Source organism: Dipodomys ordii, unplaced genomic scaffold (genome assembly GCF_000151885.1).
Source record: "Dipodomys ordii isolate 6190 unplaced genomic scaffold, Dord_2.0 Scaffold43, whole genome shotgun sequence".
NCBI lineage: Eukaryota > Metazoa > Chordata > Mammalia > Rodentia > Heteromyidae > Dipodomys > Dipodomys ordii.
The window spans coordinates 8,719,603-8,741,149 of record NW_012267259.1 but is presented as its reverse complement, the minus strand read 5'-3'; the positions used below and the strand labels follow the sequence as shown (position 1 = coordinate 8,741,149).

The window sequence follows — 21,547 nt, the reverse complement described above, 5'->3', positions numbered from 1 at the left end:
CCACAGCTCTACTTCCTGTATTCTCATTTTTATCCCCTCACTTTCCTAGGATCTTAGCCTAAAAGAAATCTTCCAAAATGCAAATCCAGGAAAGAATGAACCAGAAGCTCATCATCCTTAAGAAAGAGAGCATATTGGCCAAAGGTGGTACGTGGCAGCATGCTAGGAAAATGGCAAATTCAACGACAAGGAAGGGTGATCAGAAGGACAGAATGAGACAGGCAGCTTTCCCTGGGGTGTGGTGCAGTGAAGCACTTGCCTAGTATGCACAAAGCACTGGCTTCCATCCCAGCCCGGAAACAAAGAGGAAGAAGAAAAAAAACACTGAAAGATAGAAACAATGATACAAGGCATTTTCAGGCAATGCCATTATCAATATGATAATGAAATAACTGATTTCCCATGGAGAAAAATTCACAAGGCCATACCTCCTCTGTCCTAGCTCTAAAGCCCATAAAGCTGAACCCACTAAAGCTGGCTAGGGTAAAAGAGGAAAAGAAGTGTCAGAAGTATCACCAGAACTTCTGCACATGGCAAAGGGAAGAATCATGACTTATTAAAACATGTGGCTATTTTTTCCAGGTCTGAAGAAAGAACAGAGTACATATAAATGTAGTCCAAATCTTGGAAGACATTAAAAGGGGAATTTTCAGATCCTTCCTTAGCCAATCCAGAGGTACGAGTTAGTATACCATCATTATTGTTTTTGGCATGCCATCATTATTATCTTCCTAATAAAGTTGCTTTGTATTATAAAATGAGATAAAGTAAAACAATGTACCTAGGGCTGGGAAGGTGGCTCAGTGGTAGAGCGCTTGCCTTGCATGCATGAGGCCCTGGATTTGATTCCTCAGCACCAGAAAAAGCCAGAAGTGGCGCTGTGGCTCAAGTGGTAGAGCTCTAGCCTTGAGCTGAAGAGCTGAGGGACAGTGCCCAGGCCCAGAGTTCAGGCCCCATGACTGACAAAAAACAAAAATATTTTAAAAAAATGCACTTAGATGATCATTGTCCCCATCTCCCAACCCAACGTCCCTCAATTTTCCTAGTTTTATATTCATATGCATTCAATCTTATGATTATATTCTCCTGCACTTTCCTGTCTTCCTGTATTAATGAGCTACCTAGGGACTGGCTTATATAAAACTCTTAATGGAAGGTATATTTTATTACTCAAGTAAGTTGATTTTTTTAATCCTAAATCTTATCATTTATAATGGACTATAATCCTAGAAAATTCTTTAGAGAAACATATTAAGCCAGGCGCCATGGCTCACGCCTGTAATCCTAGCTACTCAGGAGACTGAGACCTGAGGATCACAGTTTGAAGCCAGCCCAGGCAGGAAACTCCATGAAACTCTTTTCTCCAATAAACCACCAGAAAACCAGAAGTGGTGCTGTAGCTCAAGTGGTAGAGCACTTGCCTTGAGTTGAAGAGCTGAGGGACAGCACTTAGGCCCAGAGTTCAAACCCCACAACCGACAGAAGGAAAAAAAAGAAACATATCAAGTTATTTTCTCTAGACTGAGAACTAGAACAGCAGAGAGGAAGGAATTTTTCAAAGCACAGCAGTAGCCGAACTTGAAAGACTGTGTGTGTCAGACTCCTTTCATTTCAGGCCATGCTTAAGGAAAGCCATTTGCATACTATTTCTACCACCCTGGCCTGCCCCAGGGCTACTGGGAATAGAGGGGCTTCAGAGCCAGTGCCTTAGTCACTTCCCCAGGAAGCACTCACCACAGCCCCCAGGACTGCTAGCCCCCAACACCCACAGGGCCACCACGGAGAAGTACCCCCTAACCACAACCAGCAATCCTGGCCAGGCCTCTGTGACAGCGGCTGCGGTGAGAGCAGGAGTCAGGCGTGGTGGTTTCTGTTTTGGTCTGTGGCCTCATGTGGCAGCCCAGGTGGAAGGCAAGGGCTCTGCAGGGCACAGTTCCATTCGTTCTCCCCATCAGACCATCCCACCTGCCCTCAAGCGCATGAGTGGCAGGTGCTCGAATCTGCAGCAAACCACATCCAAATTAAGCAACTCTGCTCAACCCACATGACCCATGTTTTCTTTTTCTTGCTCAAGAGTTCAAAAATAGAATTGTGCTGACTTGCCACGAGATGAAGGTTCTAAACAGCAGTCTATCTACTTATGGAATATACAAAGCTTCCAAAAATACCTGCCCAGTATTGCTCTGTAGAAAAGAGAACGTAAATTTAAAAGGAACAGTGCCCTCCGAACTTCTATAGGATAAATCTGCAAGAAAAACTCAAAACTCAGAATTCAGATTTTGCTAAATACAAGGTCACTGCATGGGAGGAGAGGCCTGGCATCTGCCCTTGCCTAAGGCCCCTGGCACTACTGTAACAGGAAATGAGTCACCTGACCCAGCTGGTTATCTGACCGTGTGTGTGCATGCACGCGCGCACACGTGCGAGTGTGTGTGTGTGTGTGTGTGTGTGCGTGCGTGTGTACCTCCCCCCACCTGGGGGGTGGATGTCCTGTCCTTCATTTCACCTGCCAGAGCCTTTGAGAACCAGGTCACCCACCTGGTTTAGACATGAGCTGTGCACAGCCATAGGGCACTGACATAGGATCAGTAAAAAAAAGTACACAGGACTTACCCAGGTATCCATTGAGTTAGTGGTCTGTTTACTGAAAGAAAATCCTCAACCCAGGAGATTGCTATGGGGTGGTTTCTCTCCAACAGCTTCCCACACCTGAAAATGTTTTTTTTTGGAGGTGCTTAGATTTGAACTCAAGCTCAATCACCTTGTTTGCTTGGCTAGTGGTTTTATTACTTGACTCATGCCTCTAGCACTGCTTTTTGCTGCTTATTTGAGAGATACAGTCTCATGAATGTTCTGCCCAGGCTGGCCTCAAACCATGATCTTTCATATCTCAGCCTCCTGAGAAGCTAGGATTATGAACGAGAGCCACTAGCACCAACCCAAATTCTTAAAATCTAGACAGAATGCTGGGAAGGTGACTTAGTGGTAGAGTGCTTGCCTAGCATGCGTGAAGCCCTGGGTTTGATTCCTCAGTATCACCTGCACAGAAAAAACCAGACGTGGCACTGTGGCTCAAGTGGTAGAGTGCAGGCCTTGAGCAAAAGAAACTCAGGGACAGTGCCTAGGCCCTGAGTTCAAGCCCCAGGACTGGCAAAAAAAAAAAATCTAGGGCTGGGAAGGTAGCTCAGTGGTAGAGTGCTTGCCTAGCATGCATGAAACCCTAGGTTCGATTCCTCAGCACCACATAAGCAGAAAAAGCTGGAAGTGGCGCTGTAGCTCAAGTGGTAGAGCACTAGCCTTAAGCTGAAGGACTGAGGGACAGTGCCCAGGCCCAGAGTTCAGGCCCCATGACAGGATCAAAAAAAAAAAAATCTAGACAAGAAAAAAAAAAAGCACTTTCTGTAATTACTCCCAAAGAAAAATGAGCAAGGATTCTATCTCCTACAACAGGATGACATGTCATTGATTTTAGGGTACAGGAACAAGGTTGTAAACCAAAAAAGTAAGGTCTGCTCAATTTAAGGGCACATGTGCAAAAAAGAACTTGGGTCAGGCGCCAGTGGCTCAGGAGGCTGAGATCTGATCATTGCGGTTCAAAGCCAGCCCCAGCAGGGCAGGAAAGTCCATGAGACTCCTATCTCCAATAAACCACTCACAAAACCAGAAGTGGCGCTGTAGCTAAAGTGGTGGAGTGCTAGCCTTGAGCTGAAGAGCTGAGGGACAGCCTAGGCCCAGAGTTCCAGCCCCACGACTGACAAAAATAAATTAATTAAAAAAAAAAAAAGAACTTGGGGAACAGCTGTTTGTAAAACATAGGTAAAACGTTAGAAATTATATGTTTACCAATAAGAAAATGATTATGCTATACAAATGACTTCATCAGTTACTCAATTTTTTAAAAAAAATTTGGTAAAATATATAACATAAAATTCACCATTTTAACCATCTGGTTTGGTTTAGTTTTTGCGGTCCTGGAAATGGAGCCCTAGGACTAATACACGCCAGGCAAGTGCTCTACCACTGAGCTACATCTCCAGCTCCATTTTAACCACTTTTCAGTATACACTTCAGAAGTGTTAGAGACATCTATGATGTCTTTGGTACAATCTATTTTATGATTTTGACTGTGCTGTCATTAAAAGGCAGAGTCACTATAAACTACTGACCTGGAACAATGAAAAAAGACCATCAAGGAAAAAACTAGGTCATATTTTTAATGTAAGATTCACAGAAAGGCTTATAAAGAGCACATGACACCTTTTACCTTTTATTTAGAAAAAGGCAGGGGAGAACTGTCACAGTACTTTGAGCTTTTACTCTATTTAAAGAAGAATTTCTTTACATAAAATATTAAATATAGGGCTGGGAAGTGGCAAAGTGGTAGAGGGCTTGCCTAACATGCATGAAGTTCGAGTCCTCAGAACCACATAAACAGAAAAAGCCAGACGTAGCATTGGGGCTCAAGTGGTAGAGTGCTAGCCTTGAGTAAATGAAGCTCAGGGGCAGTGCCCAGGCCCCGAGTTCAAGCCCCAGGACTGGTTAAAAAAAAACAACTAAGGAAGTGGCGCTGTAGCTCAAGTGGTAGAGTGCTCGCCTTGAGCTGAAGAGCTGAAGGACAGCGCCCAGGCCCAGAGTTCAAGCCCCATGACTGACAAAAAAAAAAAAACTAAATATAACATTTCCTCCTTGTATGAGTTGAGGATAAACCTCTGTGAGAGTTAACCTAGCATGCATAAGGCTCCATCCTCAGTACCCCCAAAAAAAGCTCATCTGGATGTATGCACAGATGCATGAATAGATGGATAGATAAGATTTGCATTTTTCAAACTCCTATCTATACAAAAAAGGAAACAGGTCCAAGTTTCAATTTACTACAAAATTAGGGAAAGTCAAAACCATCAGTCAGGACAATTGTGTCAAGACACTTTGTATAAGCTCCATTTCCCACTAGATAGGATACCCTTGTGCTAGCAGTGTACTAATGAATTTATACAAAGATTGAATGGGTCTAAGCAAAGTCTGTCTCCATTAACCTCAGAAAATGCATTTAGACTGCTTAAAGTGGGCTAGTCTAAATATCTTCACTGTTAGATACAAACTGCCTTTCTCTTAATAAATCACATTTGATAAATTCCAAAATGTCTTAAGATACTACCTTTTCATGTAAATACTAGTAACAAAAGAGTAAAATGCTTAAAAGTAACCTTGTCTACTCTGTAAAAGGATGCTTTTGGTGTTTTATAATACTCATGCTTTTTAGCATCACCTCTACAATTTTAGTTTGAAGCAAATTATAGATTTCTTAAATTAGAAGTAGTATTTTGCGCACAGAAAGAACTTCAAAATAATTTCCCTTTGTCACCTGAATAAGCCTTTAAAATGTCTGCACCTAAGTCCTAAATTCTGCTCAGAAGCCTGTTCCTACATTGTGGCCACCAGAAGCAACCTTTCCTGTTCCTTCTCATTTGTTTTCCTTTATTTTTTAAAATATTTTAATCGTTAGTCACTGACATCTTTATTTTAAAAGTTTGCACTGTGAATATGTCTCAAGTGTTCTTTTTTGTATGTGTGCTGGCTAGTCCTGGGGCTTGAACTCGGGGCTTGGGTGCTGCCCTGAGCTTTTTGCTTTGCTCAAGACCAGTGCTCTATCATTAGAGCCACTGCTCCACTTTCAACCTATTGACAGTTCAGTGGAGCTAATAATCTTACACACTTTTATGCCTGAGCTAGCTTCTCACTGAGATCCTCAGATCTCAGCCTCCTGAGTAGCTAGGATTACAGGCATGAGCCACCAGCATTGGGTGCTAACTCAGAATTCTAAATCATGATGCACTACTGGCTTCTCTGGGTCATCCACAGTCCCCACAGTATGGTGGCAAGCCATTGCTCCATTGCTCCATTCCATCCTCCTCTCCCTCCAAGCTGGGGAAAGCATAGACAAATAGCTCCCTGCAAGTTATCTCTAGAGTTCTGAGTCCCCAAAACCACACCAAAACCATGCTAATTCTCACTAGATGGTAAATCCAATCGTTTCTTCACCTTTCAACTGAGATCAAGTGTAGCTGCCAAATTCACTAAAAACCTTTTTTTTGATTATGGAAATACTGTATTTGCATCTGTAAAAAATGACTAAGAGTACCCCATAGTTATCATTCCCAGTCTACCACTGCTGATATTTAAAATAAACTCATCTATCAGCCTTCATCCTAGAGTAGATAGAAAACAGATTTTTAAAAAAATCAAGAGAATGAATTACATCATTTCAAAAATCAGTTATATGAAGGAGGAGGAGCAGGAGGAAGAGGAAGAGAAGGAGGAGGAGGAGGAGGAGGAGGAGGAGGAAGAAGAGGAGAGGCATGAAATCTCCAAGAATTCCTCACAAGTAAGTCTCTCTTCCATCTTCCAGAAGCTTCAAAGACACTGGTGGCTCAAGCCTGTAATCCTAGCTACTCAGAGGCTGGTGTCTAAGAATCAAGGTTCAAAGCCAGCCTGAGCAGGACAGTTGGTGATTCATCTCCAATTAATCACCAAAAACTGAAAGCCACAAGTGGAGCTGTGGCTTAAGTATTAGATAACTAGCCTTTAGCACAAAAGTTCAGGGATAGTACCCAGGCCCTGACTGCAAGCCCTAGGACCAGGAGATACACAAAAAGACAACCAATAGCATCCAATGCTGTTACCCAGGAGATACACAAAAAGACAACCAATAGCATCCAATGCTGTTACCCAGGCATGCGTCTCTGGTTACAGACTAGGAATTTGGGAGTATGGGGACACACACACACACACACACACACTATACACATGATTCCTTTTCTCACAGTCCTCTAAACTTTTGATGGAGTGAATTCTGCTCCAAGTGCCCAGACCTCCCAGATGCTGGAGCTCTCACAAAGCACCATATTTGCTTATAATGGAGGTAAGTGTCAAGTAATGACTCTTTGAGAGCTAGTTTTAGGAAACTGGTTCAGTTTGGAGTTTGATTAAAGAAAAGTACTGCCTGCCCATTTGTTTCCCTGACAAGTGGAACTCCACATGCTTTTCCCCCGCAGGCCAACTCTACATCAACCTGAAGTTGATGATATATATATATATATATATATATATATATATATATGTATGTATGTATGTATGTATACACACACACACACACACACATATACAAAAAAAAAACAAGCATATACATGCTCGACCAAATAGGAAAGACAGCAATGAAAGGTTTCTTCAGAAGCTGAATTTTAATGCCATCAAAATTATTTTAAAAGCCAGAAGCGGAAGTATGGCTCAAGTGGTAGAGTGCCTTGAGCAAAAAGTCTCAGGGGCAATGCCCAGGTCCGGAGTTCAAGACTGGCAAAATAACAACAACAGCAAAATCTCACCTGGATATCTGTGAGTACTGCCAAAAACAGGCTCTGTGTATTTAGACAGGGTACATGCGCACAAGCAGGTATAGGTAGGTCTGGTGAGATAGGGAAACTGCTACTTAGCATAGCACGGGCTTTCAGGAGCCACAGCCACATCAGGGCCCTGAGGCAAGCAAGGAACACACTGGGTTTTGACAACAGTAGAAACACTGGTTGACCTCAAAGCAGTGGCTCTGAACATCAAAGACATTTGAGCCTCCACCACACAGCTACAGAAATGACACTTCTAAACCACAGCACACTGCAGCAGGCAGAAACACAGGAATCAGAGTAAGATAAATTGAGTCCTGGCTTTTCCCTTTCCAAGTCTGAAAATTCATCAGGGAACCAGTGGTTCACATCAGTAAGCCTATAACTACTCAGGAAGCTGAACTCTGAAGTAAAGCAGTTCAAAGCCAGCCCCCACACAGAGTCTATGAGACTCGGTCTCCAAAATGACCAACCAAAAACCAGGCTGGAGGCATAACTCAGTGGTAGACTATTGGCCAAAAAAAAAGGTAAAAAAAAATCCAGCTGGATGCAGTAGTATGTATGTTTTGAATGCTAACACTCAGGGGACTAAGTCAAGAGGAAATGTGTTTGAGATTAACCTGGTACACACAGGAAGTTCAAGCCCAGCCTGAGATACACAGTACAATCCTTGCCTCAAAAAACAGTAGGAAGAGGCTGAGAGCTGAGGATCAGGGTTCAAAGCCAGCCCCAGCAGGGATATCCATGTGACTCTTATCTCCAATTAACTACCAGAAAACTGGAAGTAGAGCTGTGGCTCAAAAGTGGTCAAATACTAGCCTTGAGCAAATGAGCTCAGGGGCAGTGCCCAGACCTTGAGTTCAAACCCCATGATTGACCAAAAAAAAAAGCAAGCAAGCTCAGGGACAAGACTGTAGCACAGAGGTCTGGAGGAAAGTAAGGCACACACTGACGCACCCGTGCAGACAGTAAGAAGACAGATGTCATCAGATGGTCCAATAACAGACAGAGCATGGTCAAGCACATCCTAAAGTGGCCTGTAGAGACCGGCAGCCCAGCAAGGTCTTCTAAGAAACAAAACAGATGCAGACAAGGTTTTTCCTCTCCTCAATGACCTGAAACCTGAGCCCTGTGTAACCAGACGTGACAGCTAAATTCAAAACCCAACCAGAGTCAACAATATCCAACAGCTTAAGATCAGAGAACAAATGCTGTTTTAATTCTGAGTCATCTAAATCAAAACCATTAAAGCCTGTTCATTGCTGTCATACGCTAAATTATGTGTTTAATCTTCCCCAAAATTAACACTCACCAGAAAACCGGACTAGCATTTTGCCAAATACTATACATACTATAACAGGCCCAGTCACACACCATGTGCACCTATGCAGGTACCACAGACGCAGATACACACCTTCATCACAGAGGCCTCGCCTGTACATTTAGATCCCATGAGGGACCCTTAGCATTAGCTCTGAAAAGTTCCTCCAGTCACTTGGTCACGTTTCCTTCCTTCGGTGCCTTTGCCCAATACATTGCTCAGACACCCAGTATGAGCCATGCATTTACAGAGCAAATACTAAAGACAAGATGCTGGTTTTGTGACTCTGAATCATTTTTTATAGAGAACATATTGGGGCTGGGAAGGTGCTTTAGTGGTAGAGTGCTTGCCTAGCATGCATGAAGCCCTGGGTTTGATTCCTCAGTACCACATACACAGAAAAAGCTGGAAGTGGCACTGTGGCTCAAGTGGTAGAATGCTAGCCTTGAGTAAAAGAAGCTCAGGGACAGTGCCCAGGCCAAGTTCAAGCCCCAGGAATGGCAGAGAGAGAGAGAGAGAGAGAGAGCGCACAGATTCACACGGGGGCGGGGGGGGGTGTTTTGTTTGGTTGTTGTTGTTGTTTGGCAGTCCTTAGGGCTTAAACTCAAGGGTCTGGGTGCCATCCCTGAGCCTCAGTACTCAAGGATAGTGCTCTACCACTTGAGCCACATCACCACTTCTGACTTTCTCTGAGTAGGTTATTGGAGGTTAAGAGTATCATGGACTTTCCTGCCAAGGCTAGCTTCAAACCTCGATCCTCAGATCTCAGCCTCTTGAGTAGATAGGATTACAGGCATGAGCCACCAGCTTCAGATTCACATTTTCTACATTGTGAAGAGTTCATTCATCTTGGCTCCTGGCATGAAAATGATAAAGATAGAGCTCAGATTAGAAGGGCCTGGTTGTCAAATTAATTTTGTTCCTGGCATACTCCTAACCTCTCCGAGCCTTAATCTCCCTGGCACAAACCATAAGGCTATGCAGTTGTCTGGCTTGCTATGAGCCCTAACAACACAGAAATCAAAAAGCAGCCCATTTCCCTAACTCCATTTTCCCAAAGTAGCTGAGTCATCCTTCAACTCATAGTGGGGCTCTCATTTTTCATCATTTCTCACCAAGAGCTGGCCAATGCTCCCACTTTCCCCTCATGAAGCGGATTCTGTGTGCCCGTACTGGGACTTAAGCTCAGTATCTGAGCATTGCCCAAGGCCTCTTGAGTCCAACTCCACTTCTGGCTCTGTAGTGGTTAACTGAAGGGAAGAGTCTTAAGGACTTTTCTGTCCTGGATAGCTTCAAACTGTGATCCTCAGATCACAGTCTCCTGAGTAACTAAGATTCCATTGTGTGAGCCTCTAGCACCTAGCTCTCGAACACAGTTATTACCTTATCTAACCTAAGGGAGAGATCCACAACATCACTAAATATGAACACTACTGCACACAGAAATACATGCTTGACTTATTTAGATGTCCACCCAACATTCCAGACCAGCACTAATAGAAACATGAACATTATAGTTCTAAGTTTTGTAGAAATTATAATTTAGAGGAAAAAAAGGAGAATGATTAAATTTTAATGATTAATTATGAAGCTGGGGGCATAACTCAGTAGAACATGTGCTTAGAATGTGCTAACCTAATATCAAAAAAATAGTAACAAGCTGTGTTCAATCCTAACATCAAAAAAATAGTAACAAGCTGGGCACCAATGGTTCACACCTGTTATCCTAGCTACTTGGAAGGTTGAGATCTGAGAATCACAGTTCAAAGCCAGCCTAGGCAGAATAGTCCCTGTGAGACTCTTATCTCCATTAAACAACGCAAAAAAGCCAGAAGTAGCACTGTGACTCAAGTGGTAGAGCGCTAGTCTTGAGCACAAAGAGGCTCAGGGACAATGCCCAGTATGGACAAAAAAATAAAGTAATAATAATTGTATTTAACCAAAATCTTCAGTTCAATATACAATCATATATTTCATATCCCCTTTATTAAGTCTTCAAAACTGAGTGTGCATCTTACTAAGCAAAATTTCAAGAGCTCAGTGGCCATAGGTGGCCAGTGGCTACTGGACACAGCAATTCCCAAAATAAAACAACTTTTCATGGATCTGTCAATGCCATCTCCACTCAACTTTCCGTTAGACCCAAATCCCAGTGTGCAGTCACTGGGACATAAATGTAGGATGAAAGGAAAGGTATTTGCTAACCTGGCAGATTTTCACAGCCAACTCTGATTCTGTTTTAAACTTTGGTCAAGAGAAGTGACACCAATATACAATCTTGACCATGGTCAATCATTGATTGGGCTGCCTTTTTTAAAATTTTTGTTTCTCCCTGAGGTGCTAGAGTTTGAATTTAAGGTTCTCTGGAACCATGACCTTAGCCCTGATTGGACTATTTCCATGAGCAGGAAAGTTGAGGTACAAGATTATAATTAGAAAATCTGAGCAAGACATCCAACTACAAATGAAACTACAACCAAGTAGGAACATGTGTACTACCCTTTTATCTACATTTCACACACCCCCAAACAGCACAGAAAATGTCCTTTTCCCTAAACAAGGAGACCAGGAAACACAGAATAACAGCAACAATTATATGAAAGACTTACAGCACTGTGTATACATTCAATTCTCACAACCACCTGCAAGAAGAGCATGATTTGGAATGTAAGTCATTTGCTCCAGGTCCCACAGCTAGAGCCACAGCCACAATAGTAACAGGCAGAGCACACGTGTGTATCACTAGGGGTCAGCACACAGAACCATGTCATGAAGAACCTGACACAGCCCTACACATCTTCATGGCCTTATCACCCAGGGTTGGCCAAGTGCTGAGCATCACCATTTGAGACCTCTTCTCCCTTCCTGCTATAGAAAACCAGCCCAACTGTTAAAGGTCAGCTTATGAGAGGTTTAATTTGATTAATCCATGAATTCAGGATTATAAACATGAGTGAGATTATATATCATCAAAACACACAGACTAAATGGAAGGCAAAGAAAAGAGCATGGTGGATGGTCCAGAATAAGGAGTTTGGCTGCTTTCAGGATTTTACTACCTGACCAGCTGCTGGTTTCCTGATGAGCCTTTCCCTACAATTTGGGTTCACTCTAGAAAATTAGGTGATAACTTCAAAGATCTGAATTATTTTCAGCTATGTGAGACTTTAAAACAGGAGCGTTGAACTTTTTTTTAATTTTATTTTTTGGCCAGTAGTGGGGCTTGAACTCAGGGTCAGGCACTGTCTCTGAGCTTTTCCACTCAAGACTAGAGCTGGATCACTTTGAGCCACAGCACCACTTCCAGTTTTCTGGTGGTTAATTGGAAGTAAGAGTCTCACAGAGCTGGGACACTGGTAGCTCTCATACCTGTAATCCTAGCTACTCAGGAAGCTGAGATCTAAAAATCATGGTTCCAAACCAGCCTGGGCAGGAAAATCCATGACTCTTATCTCCAATTAACCACCCCCAAAAAACAAGTAGAGCTGAGACTCAAAGTGATAGGGTGCTAGCCTTGATCAAAAAAGGCTCAGATACAACACCCAGGCCCTGAGTTCAGGCCCTGCGACCTACCAAAAAAAAAGTCTCAGTCTTGCCCAGATTGGTTTTGAGTCATGATTCTCAGATCTCAGCCTACTGAGTAGCTAGGATAACAGGCATAAGACACCTCCAGGCTGGGTTAAACTTTCCACCTATTGAAATTTTCAACCACCGGGCACTGGGGGCTCATGTCTGTAATCCTAGCTATTCAAGAGGCTGAGATCTGAGGATCAGAGTTCAAAGCCAGCCTGGGCAGGAAAGTCTGTGAGATTACGATCTCCAATTAATTGACTACCAGAAAACAGAAGTAAAGCTGTTGTTCAAGGTGTTAGATCACTAACCTTGAGCAAAAAAAAGTTTTCAACAATCTTCTTAGATCTCCAGTTGGGGGGGGGGGGGAACCGTTCAAAAGAAAATTATAAAAGCAACAATCATTGTTAACCCTAAGTATCAGCCTCAAAAACAAGTTTGTATCCCAAAAAGAAAAGGCTGAACTGAGAACTGTACGATCAAATTGTCTTTAGGTCTCTACAGGTCATTCATAATGCCTAGAAGCTCTAACTATATGAAGTTGTAATAATGGAAAAGAAAACAACATGAAAATGGCATTTGGGGGCCTACAACTACTGAGTAGAAGCTCCTCAGTAGAGAATACATGGGACAGTTTAAAAAAAAAAAAAAAAGCCCTTACAGTTTGTCTAAAATTACTTATTTCAGTCTCCAGATGTAGATTAAACCAAATTTACTTCTATCCCCTGAGGTCTAAGACAGCCAGAATTTAGAACTTCTGGCCTAGAGATGATTCAAATAATTCCCTAAACTGTGTTTATTTATTATTGGATTTTTCTCAGCATGACTTCCAGTGTATTTTACTTTTCTTCTCTTTTTCAAAGAGCACAGAAGACAAAAGGAAGAATCCTTGCTTTTATTCTGTGCCTGTACCCTAGTGCTCTGGAAAACTGTTAAAGTCTTGACAGGCCAGTAGCTCATATAGTAACCCTAGAAACTGAAGAAGCTGATATCTAGAAGACTGAGGTTCAAAGCCAGCCCAAAGCAAGCCTCTTGAGTTCAAACCTTGACATTGGAGGGCAGGGGGAAGGGGGAATTTTCATAAATTGTTCAACATGCTATTGCTAGAGTTCTGTTACCGACAGCAGATTCTCCTCTGTAGGGTAGTCTGGGAGATCTGGCTAAACATGAAAATGGTGGACCTCAAACCTCACCATTACACAGGCCCAGGGACCAGGCCTCACCTCATCTGAGCACTATTAGTATCTGTTGGTTGACACCTGCTAACTCCCGGGGTCCATCCCTTTCCCTTACAGCCCTAGTGCTGAACCCCCTAGATGACCCGTACTTCCAATCCTCCTCAATCACCATTTATGATCTGGGAAATGTTAGCCAAGGCCCCTGACTCAGTTTCCCTACTGGTACCATAGGGGATACCTGTAGGGTGCGCATCTCATCGCATTGACATTTTGTGATCTCATTAGCAAAGGATCACTCCCACATTGCATGTCCATAGGTGTTAGCTTTGGACACTATTTTCAACCTTTCTGGAAATGTTGGCCTGCAGACAGACCAAACCCAGAGCATATCCTGTACGAGCAAGCACTCTATCACTAACAACCTTTGCCCTCCCACAATTTCTGGTGCATACATTTTAAGTTCCCTCCTTATTAATAGGCTTTCACTATGTAAACCATTACCTCCCAGGACCCCTAACTCAATCCATTTTAGCCTTTCTTCTTCTCACCCCTCAGTTCTATACTAAGGTAGTCTCTTCTTATCTGTGACTTCATTTTCCAGTTCCCCTGGGGTCAAAAGAAGTTAGAAAAGGTAAGTGGATTGGGGCTGGAAAGGTGGCTCAGTGGTAGAGCGCTTGCCTTGCATGCATGAGGCCCTGGGTTCGATTCCTCAGCACCACATAAGCAAAAAGTAAAAAAAGCCGGAAGTGGAGCTGTGGCTCAAGTGGTAGAGCGCTAGCCTTGAGCTGAAGAGCTGAGGGACAGCGCCCAGGCCCAGAGTTCAGGCCCCACAACTGGACCCAAAAAAAAAGAAAGAAAGAAAGAAAAGGTAAGTGGAAACTTCCAGAAATGAGTTTAAGTTTCAAATAACTATAGTGTTATAATTGTTCTGTTCTAGTACTAGCTATTGTTATTCTCATACTGTATCTAACATACATATTATCACAGGTAGGCATGTACAGAAAACAGTACACAGAGCTCAGTACCATGTACTATCTACTCAGTACTGTGCACACTGAGCTCAGTACTATGTACCCTGCACCATTTCAGATGCCCAATGGCATTTTTAGAACATGTCCTGTGGAGGAAAGTGACAGTTCTGGCCTCCCAATCTAGACCTTCAGCCTAAACACCCTCCTAACGTCCAGACTGAGCCACTGAGCCCAAACCTGACCTCCCCTCCAGACCATTCCCAAATCTCTCCTGGTTTGCCATCAAGACAGAAAGAACCAAGGGACCCAGATGACCACTCCCGGGCACCCTATCAACACCTGGCCCTCTGCCCAACCACTACCTACTGTTCCAACCCCACAGCCACATATCCCTCAGGTTTTCTCCTCTGAACTGTTACAGGGAACACACTCATCCTCCCTGCCGCCATGCCACCCCCTCTACCCCCCCCCCCCCCCCCACTCCCACCCAGAGACTGCCACGGGACCTTTGTGGTGACAGGCAAGTCCTTCTGCCAATGCTGGCCACAGAAGTTCACACTGCGGTATACTAAGACCTGCAGCAGTTTGGCCTTGCCTGACGCCCAGAGGTACCAACCTGGCTTCTTACATGTTCTCTCTGCCTTCACACCCCTACTCCAGCCCTGCACGCTCTCTCCCCTCAGCCTGGGTGGCCTGCCGGGCACCATGCCTTACATTCTCACTCAGGGCTTTCCAGGTTTGGCTCAGAGGCCACTTTTTCAGGGGCTTCCCTCGCGACCCTTGGCATTATAAGGCCATTTGCATTCCTCTCATAGCTTCTCTAGTCTACTTCCCACTGGATTTTTCTCTCTGGTTTCCTTTGCCTTGTGCATTCACAGGACCTAACTAACACAATGCCGGGGGCTCAGGAAACAATAAGTATGGAGTGAACAGCTGAAAGAACCCCTGAATTAACCCAGCTCACCACTGTCCTCCACCATGACCTCTGCCTACTGGCTCTCTCCCATCCTGAAAGCTATGTTATCCTTTCGTGTGTGTGTGTGTGTGTGTGTGTGTGTGTGTGCGCGCGTGCGTGCGTGCGTGTGTGCGCGCGCGCCAGTCCTGTAGCTTGAACTCAGGGCATGGGCACTGTGCTTTTTTGCTCAAGACTAGCACTCTACCACTTGAGCCACAGCTTCATTTCTGGTTTTCTGGTAGTTAATTGGAGATAAAAAGTCTCACAGTCTTTCCTGCCTGGACTGGCTTTGAACCACGATCCTCAGATCTCAGCCTCCTGAGTAGGTGTGGTAGAGCCCCCAGCCCCCAGCTATTTTATCCTTTTCAATACTAATAATCTGCTTGCAAACTCCAGTGTCCCTATTTTAGTTGCTTTGCTATATTTACTCCTTTACAAGGTATTAAAGCTGAATAAGAACTTCAAAGAGTAAGTACAGTGTCACCAATATTTTGGCAGTCAATAAATCAAACTATAATGAAGAGGTTATTTACACACAACTATGATTTATTTCAACAAAGATCTCCGGTATCACTTTCCAAAATTTCAACTCTATTATTGGGTGCTGTTTAACTGAACCTGAAGACAAATGTGAAAACTTAAACAGCCAAATGGTTCTGAAGACATTAAAAATAGCTGGAGGAAATAAAGGATATTTTACAACTTGCAGGTTTTTGTTTCCATTTTGGCTAATTCCGATTAGTTCAGGGCTATAAAGCATGTCATCCCATTAAAGAGCTGTATTATCATGATCATCCCTCAGTGTCGACAGTGTTCACGGGTGTGCCAAAGTCACATCGTTCCACGCTGTTACAATGAGCTCAGTTTGTTTCATTCAAACTTCTCATTCCCATGGACAGACCATAGGACCTGGCAAGTGTCCTATTTTCCTAGAGAAGTGAAGACCTGCACTAGGAACTTTCATCACAATCAACAAGAAAGGGGAACAACCCTAAAGTCTTTCAACCAGTAAGTAGATAAACGAATTGTGGTACATCCATACAGTGGAATACTACTCAGTGATTTTTTTTTTAATGTGCCAATAGTTCACGTCCATACAACTCTAGCAACTCAGGATGCTGAGATCTGAAGATCCGCAGTACAAAGCCAACCTGGGCAAGAAAGTCCATGAGACTCTTATTTCCAATTAAACTGGAAGTGGTGCTGTGGCTCAAAGTGGAAGAGCACTAGCCTTGAGCAAAAAAGCTCAGAGGCAGTGCCCACGTCTTGAGTTCAAATCCCACAACCAACAGGAAGGGAAAAACTCTCAGGAACACCACCCAGGTTCCTGAGTTCAAGCCCAGGGCTCAGCCAAAACAAAAATAAACAGAAGAAGAACAGCCCTAGAGGGAAATGGAGAGTATGGATGACGTGATAAAGCATCAGCCTAGAAGGATAAGCATGAAAGCATGAGGCCCTGGGTTCAAACCCCTCTACCAGCACAGCCGTGGGGGAGGGGAGGAGGAAGACCATCCTTATTAACACAAAGATGTGTCTTTCTGCTGTTCTCCTTTTCCACGATTCATGGAATAGGAGCTTTTAGGAAAGTAAGGAAGGGACAGACCCAAGGGTTCTTCAAGTCCTTCCAGTCTCCCTAGTACTGACTCCTCTTCCCAGGCTTCACATCTGGGCCACCTCTGCACCAGCAGGGCACATGGGGTAGAGAAAGGCACTATTTGAAAGCCATAAAGATAACCTATGCTCCTAGGAAAGAAGTATAGGGGAATGGAAAAACGAGGCTCCTAACTCACCCTGTCCCAAAGTATATGCAAAAAGTTGTATTATGCCACCTACCTCTTCCCTAGACCTTCGTTTAAAAAAATAGGTGACCAGAAGTAATGGCACATGCCTATAATTCCAGCACTTGGGAGATATGTGGGAGGCTGGTGAGTTCAAAGCCAGCCTGGCTACATAGTAAGATTCTGATTTTAAGGTAAATAGAAGTCGAAAGGGAAAGGGGTGGGGGAGGAGTAAGGGTACACTCCTGAACCAGGTGAGGCTGAAAGCTATAAAAGCCTGGATCTAGTGTTCCTGAACACGGAAAATATGACTACATTTCAGGCAAAGGATAAAAACAAGAAGTGTTCAACACTTGAACCAGTTACACTTTCTTTCCAGTGTACCCTGGGCCAAACCCACACATTCCAGCTTGCAGAGGGAAGGCCCGCAGGTCGTCCACCCAGGAGACAGCCACAGGCAATTCCAAGCAGGCGCCAGGCTCAGACTCCAGTGCAGGCCCCGCCCCAAGTGTGGGTGCCTGGGCTGGGCTGGCCTTGCCTCCTGGCTCTCCCGGCTCTCCCGGTTTGCCCAGGAAGGAACAAGCCCTTGCATATTCTCCAGAATTCTCAGGTCCCGCTCCCCAGAGCCCAGGGCCTGCTGCATTGTTAGAGCCCAGCATGAGATCAACACCTGAGGCCAGCTCCAATCCAAGATGAGCTCATGATTGCTGCCCGGGGGAACCAGCTCTCCAACCTTAAGCAGCATTTGCAGCTGGAAAGACTGGCCTGGATGTAAAACAAATGCTATTTTCAGGAGACTTAGTGGGGGGGGGGGGGGGAGAGAACAAAGCTAAAAACCATCAGGCAAGTAAGCCAGAACATTCCATGACATGAAGTACCTAAAAAAGGTTTTGTTTTGGTTTGGTTTTTTTTAACATATTCTTAAGAAATAGTCATGGTAAGGGGCAAGTTGTCCAAGTTAAATAAAAAATCCCCAGCTCTAGAAACACAGGAACGAAGGACTGAATGGTAAAACAGCTTATTGTATTAAGCTAATTAAGGTTTATCATATTAGCCATCTGAGTTTTAGTTGGCACCAGAAATGCCGAAACAGCATATCATGCAACATAGGTTCCGATCTGCTTTGCAAGCATATTTCTGCCCCAGTCATCCACAGAACCTCTGGCAGTTGGAAATAAGATAGAACTGAAAACCAATTTTAACCCAGTGATTCGCAAAGAATTTTGTTCCATCGTCTAAGCTATTTGCTGGTATATCCATCCGAGATTACATTTATCTCCATTAAATACTGCCCAAAGTCTTCCAAGCTAACCAATGTACTCCTGTCTCCCCTTTTACCAGCTGGATTACTACAGGCAAATGAAAAACATTTCAATAATAAAAAAAACCTGCATACTTAACACCCTTCACTGCAGCTAGACTGCCCACCAACTGCCAGCACAGGACTTAACCAATTCTGAGATCCACGACATTTTGAAAAGACTATTTTGCTGAGCCCAGAGAGGCACAAAATAACCCACTTCAAAGTGAGGGAGAAATGTACTTGCAATCACGTCTCCAATGGGCACCTCTTGACTATACTTTTAACCAAACCAGCAGAAGGGCAGAACAAGTTCTGTGGCTGAGCTCAAGTGGGATCAGAGTCTGGAGAGACAGGTTTCCTGTTTGGGGAAGTTGTCTTTCTTTTCACAAGGAACCCCCAAGGCAAATTGTTTCATGTTCCTCTGGAAGCTCCCCCAGCCTTTGTTCTGAATTCACTTTGCTACCCGCCTCTCTGCTTTCTCCTCTCCCTCTCCAACCTCTGGTTTGGGAAGGTGCACAAAAATGCCAGCTCAAATCTAACTGCAGTCTTTTGAAAGCATTAAGACATTTTCTACTACCCATTACAGTAAAGCTGTGAATTGAGAGACATCTTTGCTGAGATGAAACCAGACTCCCCGGTTTCCTTCCTCCTGGTCTTCCATTAGTATTCCGCATTAAAATGTATGTTACAAATAATCCGATGAAGAACTCACCGTCGACAGCCCCCAAAATCAATAAAAGACATTCCACCACTTGACTCAAGTGAAAAACCTTTCAGGTTAACAGAGAGAAAAAGGTTTAAAAAAAAAAGTGATGAATGAACAAAAGACGAGTTTACCTCCAGGCTCCTCAAATCCTACAAAAAGGTAGCTAGGCTGCCTCAATTTGGTAAAGCCCTTCTTCACATTTTCTTTCAAACATGGGGAGAATGGTCCATGTGTATTGCTTCAGTCGTATGCAAACCAGCACATTCTCACAAGGCCCAGCCGCCTACCATTCTCTAAACAAGCCTCTTTCCAGGCCTGAAGTTTCAAATGCCCAGGCACATGCGATTTAATGAAGGCATTCAGATTTCACCTTGGTAGCAATACCATCAAAAAGCCACTCAAATCCCACTTAAACACAGACAACATTAAGAGAATTTCTTCTCCACACCGAACCCCATTCACTTTCAGGATACCAATGCACTGTCAGTCTGTGTCTGAATGGATCTGCAAATTAATATTTAAATTCATGCTAAAAATAGCATCTCTCACCTTGTGAACCTTGACCTTTGGGAAAGACTTTGGGCCAGTGTTCAGTTACTGTCACACGGCTGCATTCTCTGCAAATAGGAAAGGGTTAAAAGCAGCCCCAGTCAACAGGCCTACAAGGAAAAAAAAAAAAGACAGCATGTATGGCTAACAGCATCACTGGATTGCATTTCTGCTCATTTCCTAGAACAATACTGTTACCTTTTGGCCTTCATAATAGTCAGAAGTATCCCCAACACCCTTTAGGAGCTTCTAAAAGGAAAAGCACAAAACAGAACATACCCTGCAAGAGAAAAAAAGCATGCAAAGTAGCATTCTCCAGCAACAAACAAACTACCATTACGAATCCATCAGTTCATCCTGGTTTTGTTTTGTTTAAAAAAAAAAGCACAGAGAGAGAGAGAGAGAAAGAGAGAGAGAGAGGGAGAGAGAGAGACTGCACAAACCAAGTGTCCCCACCCTAGCAAGGCACCTTTTTTTTTTTCTTTAATAAGGGTCATAAATCTCAGCTCCTTGTCCATCCCTTAAGCAAAAAGAAAAAGGCAGGAAAAGCCCAAGTCATCTCAGACCTTGCAAACCTGAACCTTTTTTTTCCCCATCGTCTCTACACAGGATCTTTTTAGGGTTCCATTAGTCACGTACCAGTGCTGTGTGGTGTCTAAGTGTGCATTCACATACTGTGTAGGGATGGCACCTTCCTGCAAGCTCCTCTGCTTTTGGCTGCCATGAAGGGAGGAAGCTGCTATCCCACTGTAGTAGCTCAGTGACTGCATTGTGTTCAGGAGCTGATCTGCCTCAAACCAGTTTCAGCCGGTTCTGGTCACCCTACATAAAAAAGCTATGGCAACCCTCCCTGAGTTGCCAACAAGTCTCTGAAAATCATCAGCATGGGGGGACCTCGCTGGGGGCTGCCTCTCCCTTCTAGGCCTTCCTGAGGAGGGGAAGGTCATCCTGTGTGTCGTTCCCCCCCCACCCCCCCCACAAGCACACAGCCTTGGAAATGTTCACCTCACAAGCACTCCACGGGCCCCTCAGGGCTCATCCCCCCGTCCCTGACCACCCCAAAGCCCACCGCAGCCACTGTTTTCCCCCTCCTTCTCCTTCCCCCACTTACCTCCCACAACCTGGCTCAGATCTTTGTGTACGTGTGTGTCAGTGTGTGTTCTCAGTGTTGGTGGCTTGACAAAGAGCCCCCAAGAAAGCAATCTATGTGTGTCTCCTCACACAGGATGCGTCGGCTGTAGGAGCCGGCCTGGCCTCCTAGCAGAGTGGTGCTGGCTTGTTGACCAGGCTCCTCTCTGCCTGTCACCCCCACCCCACCCAGCCCCCTCCTCCCTTCCGTCCCTCTCTTCTCTCTCCCAGCCCTGTCACCACCACCACCAGCAGCAGCAGCAGCACCAGCAGCCCCCCCAAGTCTCCTCCTCCTCCTCCTTCTCCAACCTTCTCTTCTTTCAAGCACCTGGGGGGAGAAGTCCCAATGCCTTCACCTCGGGGTGGCACACCTCGGGGATGACTGGGGACAACGGGCGGGGGGGGGGGACACGTGAAGAGGCAGTGGGGAAGAGGGGCCACAGAGGCCTTGGGAGACTCAGCTCAGCCCAGCCAGCCATGGAGGGGGGAGAAGAAGGGCCGGCTGCGCTCACGTGCCCCCCCCTCTTTCTCTCTCGAGCCGGTGGGGCCTAGCACCGCCAGCTCTGGCCCGGACACCCCCCCCCCGCCTCCACGGAAGGTGGTGGGGCGCGAAGGCCAAGCGTCCCCGAGGCGAGGGTGGGCCAAGCCACCGCAGCCAGGCCCCGGGGCCTGCGCCTCGCGCTCGCCCCGGTCG

General features: G+C 44.8%; 1 protein-coding gene across 2 annotated transcripts in view; it reads right to left on the bottom strand.

The window, feature by feature from the left end:
* The window catches only part of Znf532 (zinc finger protein 532), a 103,279-nt gene that overhangs the window by 80,675 nt on the left and 1,057 nt on the right, over nt 1–21,547 (bottom strand). Inside the window, exons 1-2 of one of the 2 annotated variants that reach the window (XM_013019023.1) lie at nt 19,924–20,184; nt 19,726–19,793 (exon numbers count right to left, since the gene is read on the bottom strand). In XM_013019023.1, the coding sequence (XP_012874477.1) occupies nt 19,726–19,793; nt 19,924–19,937 (82 nt within the window). In that variant the 5' untranslated portion in view covers nt 19,938–20,184. Of the gene's footprint in view, nt 1–19,725; nt 19,794–19,923; nt 20,185–21,547 lie in introns of those variants that run through there. The other variant, XM_013019021.1, reaches the window with a different exon arrangement.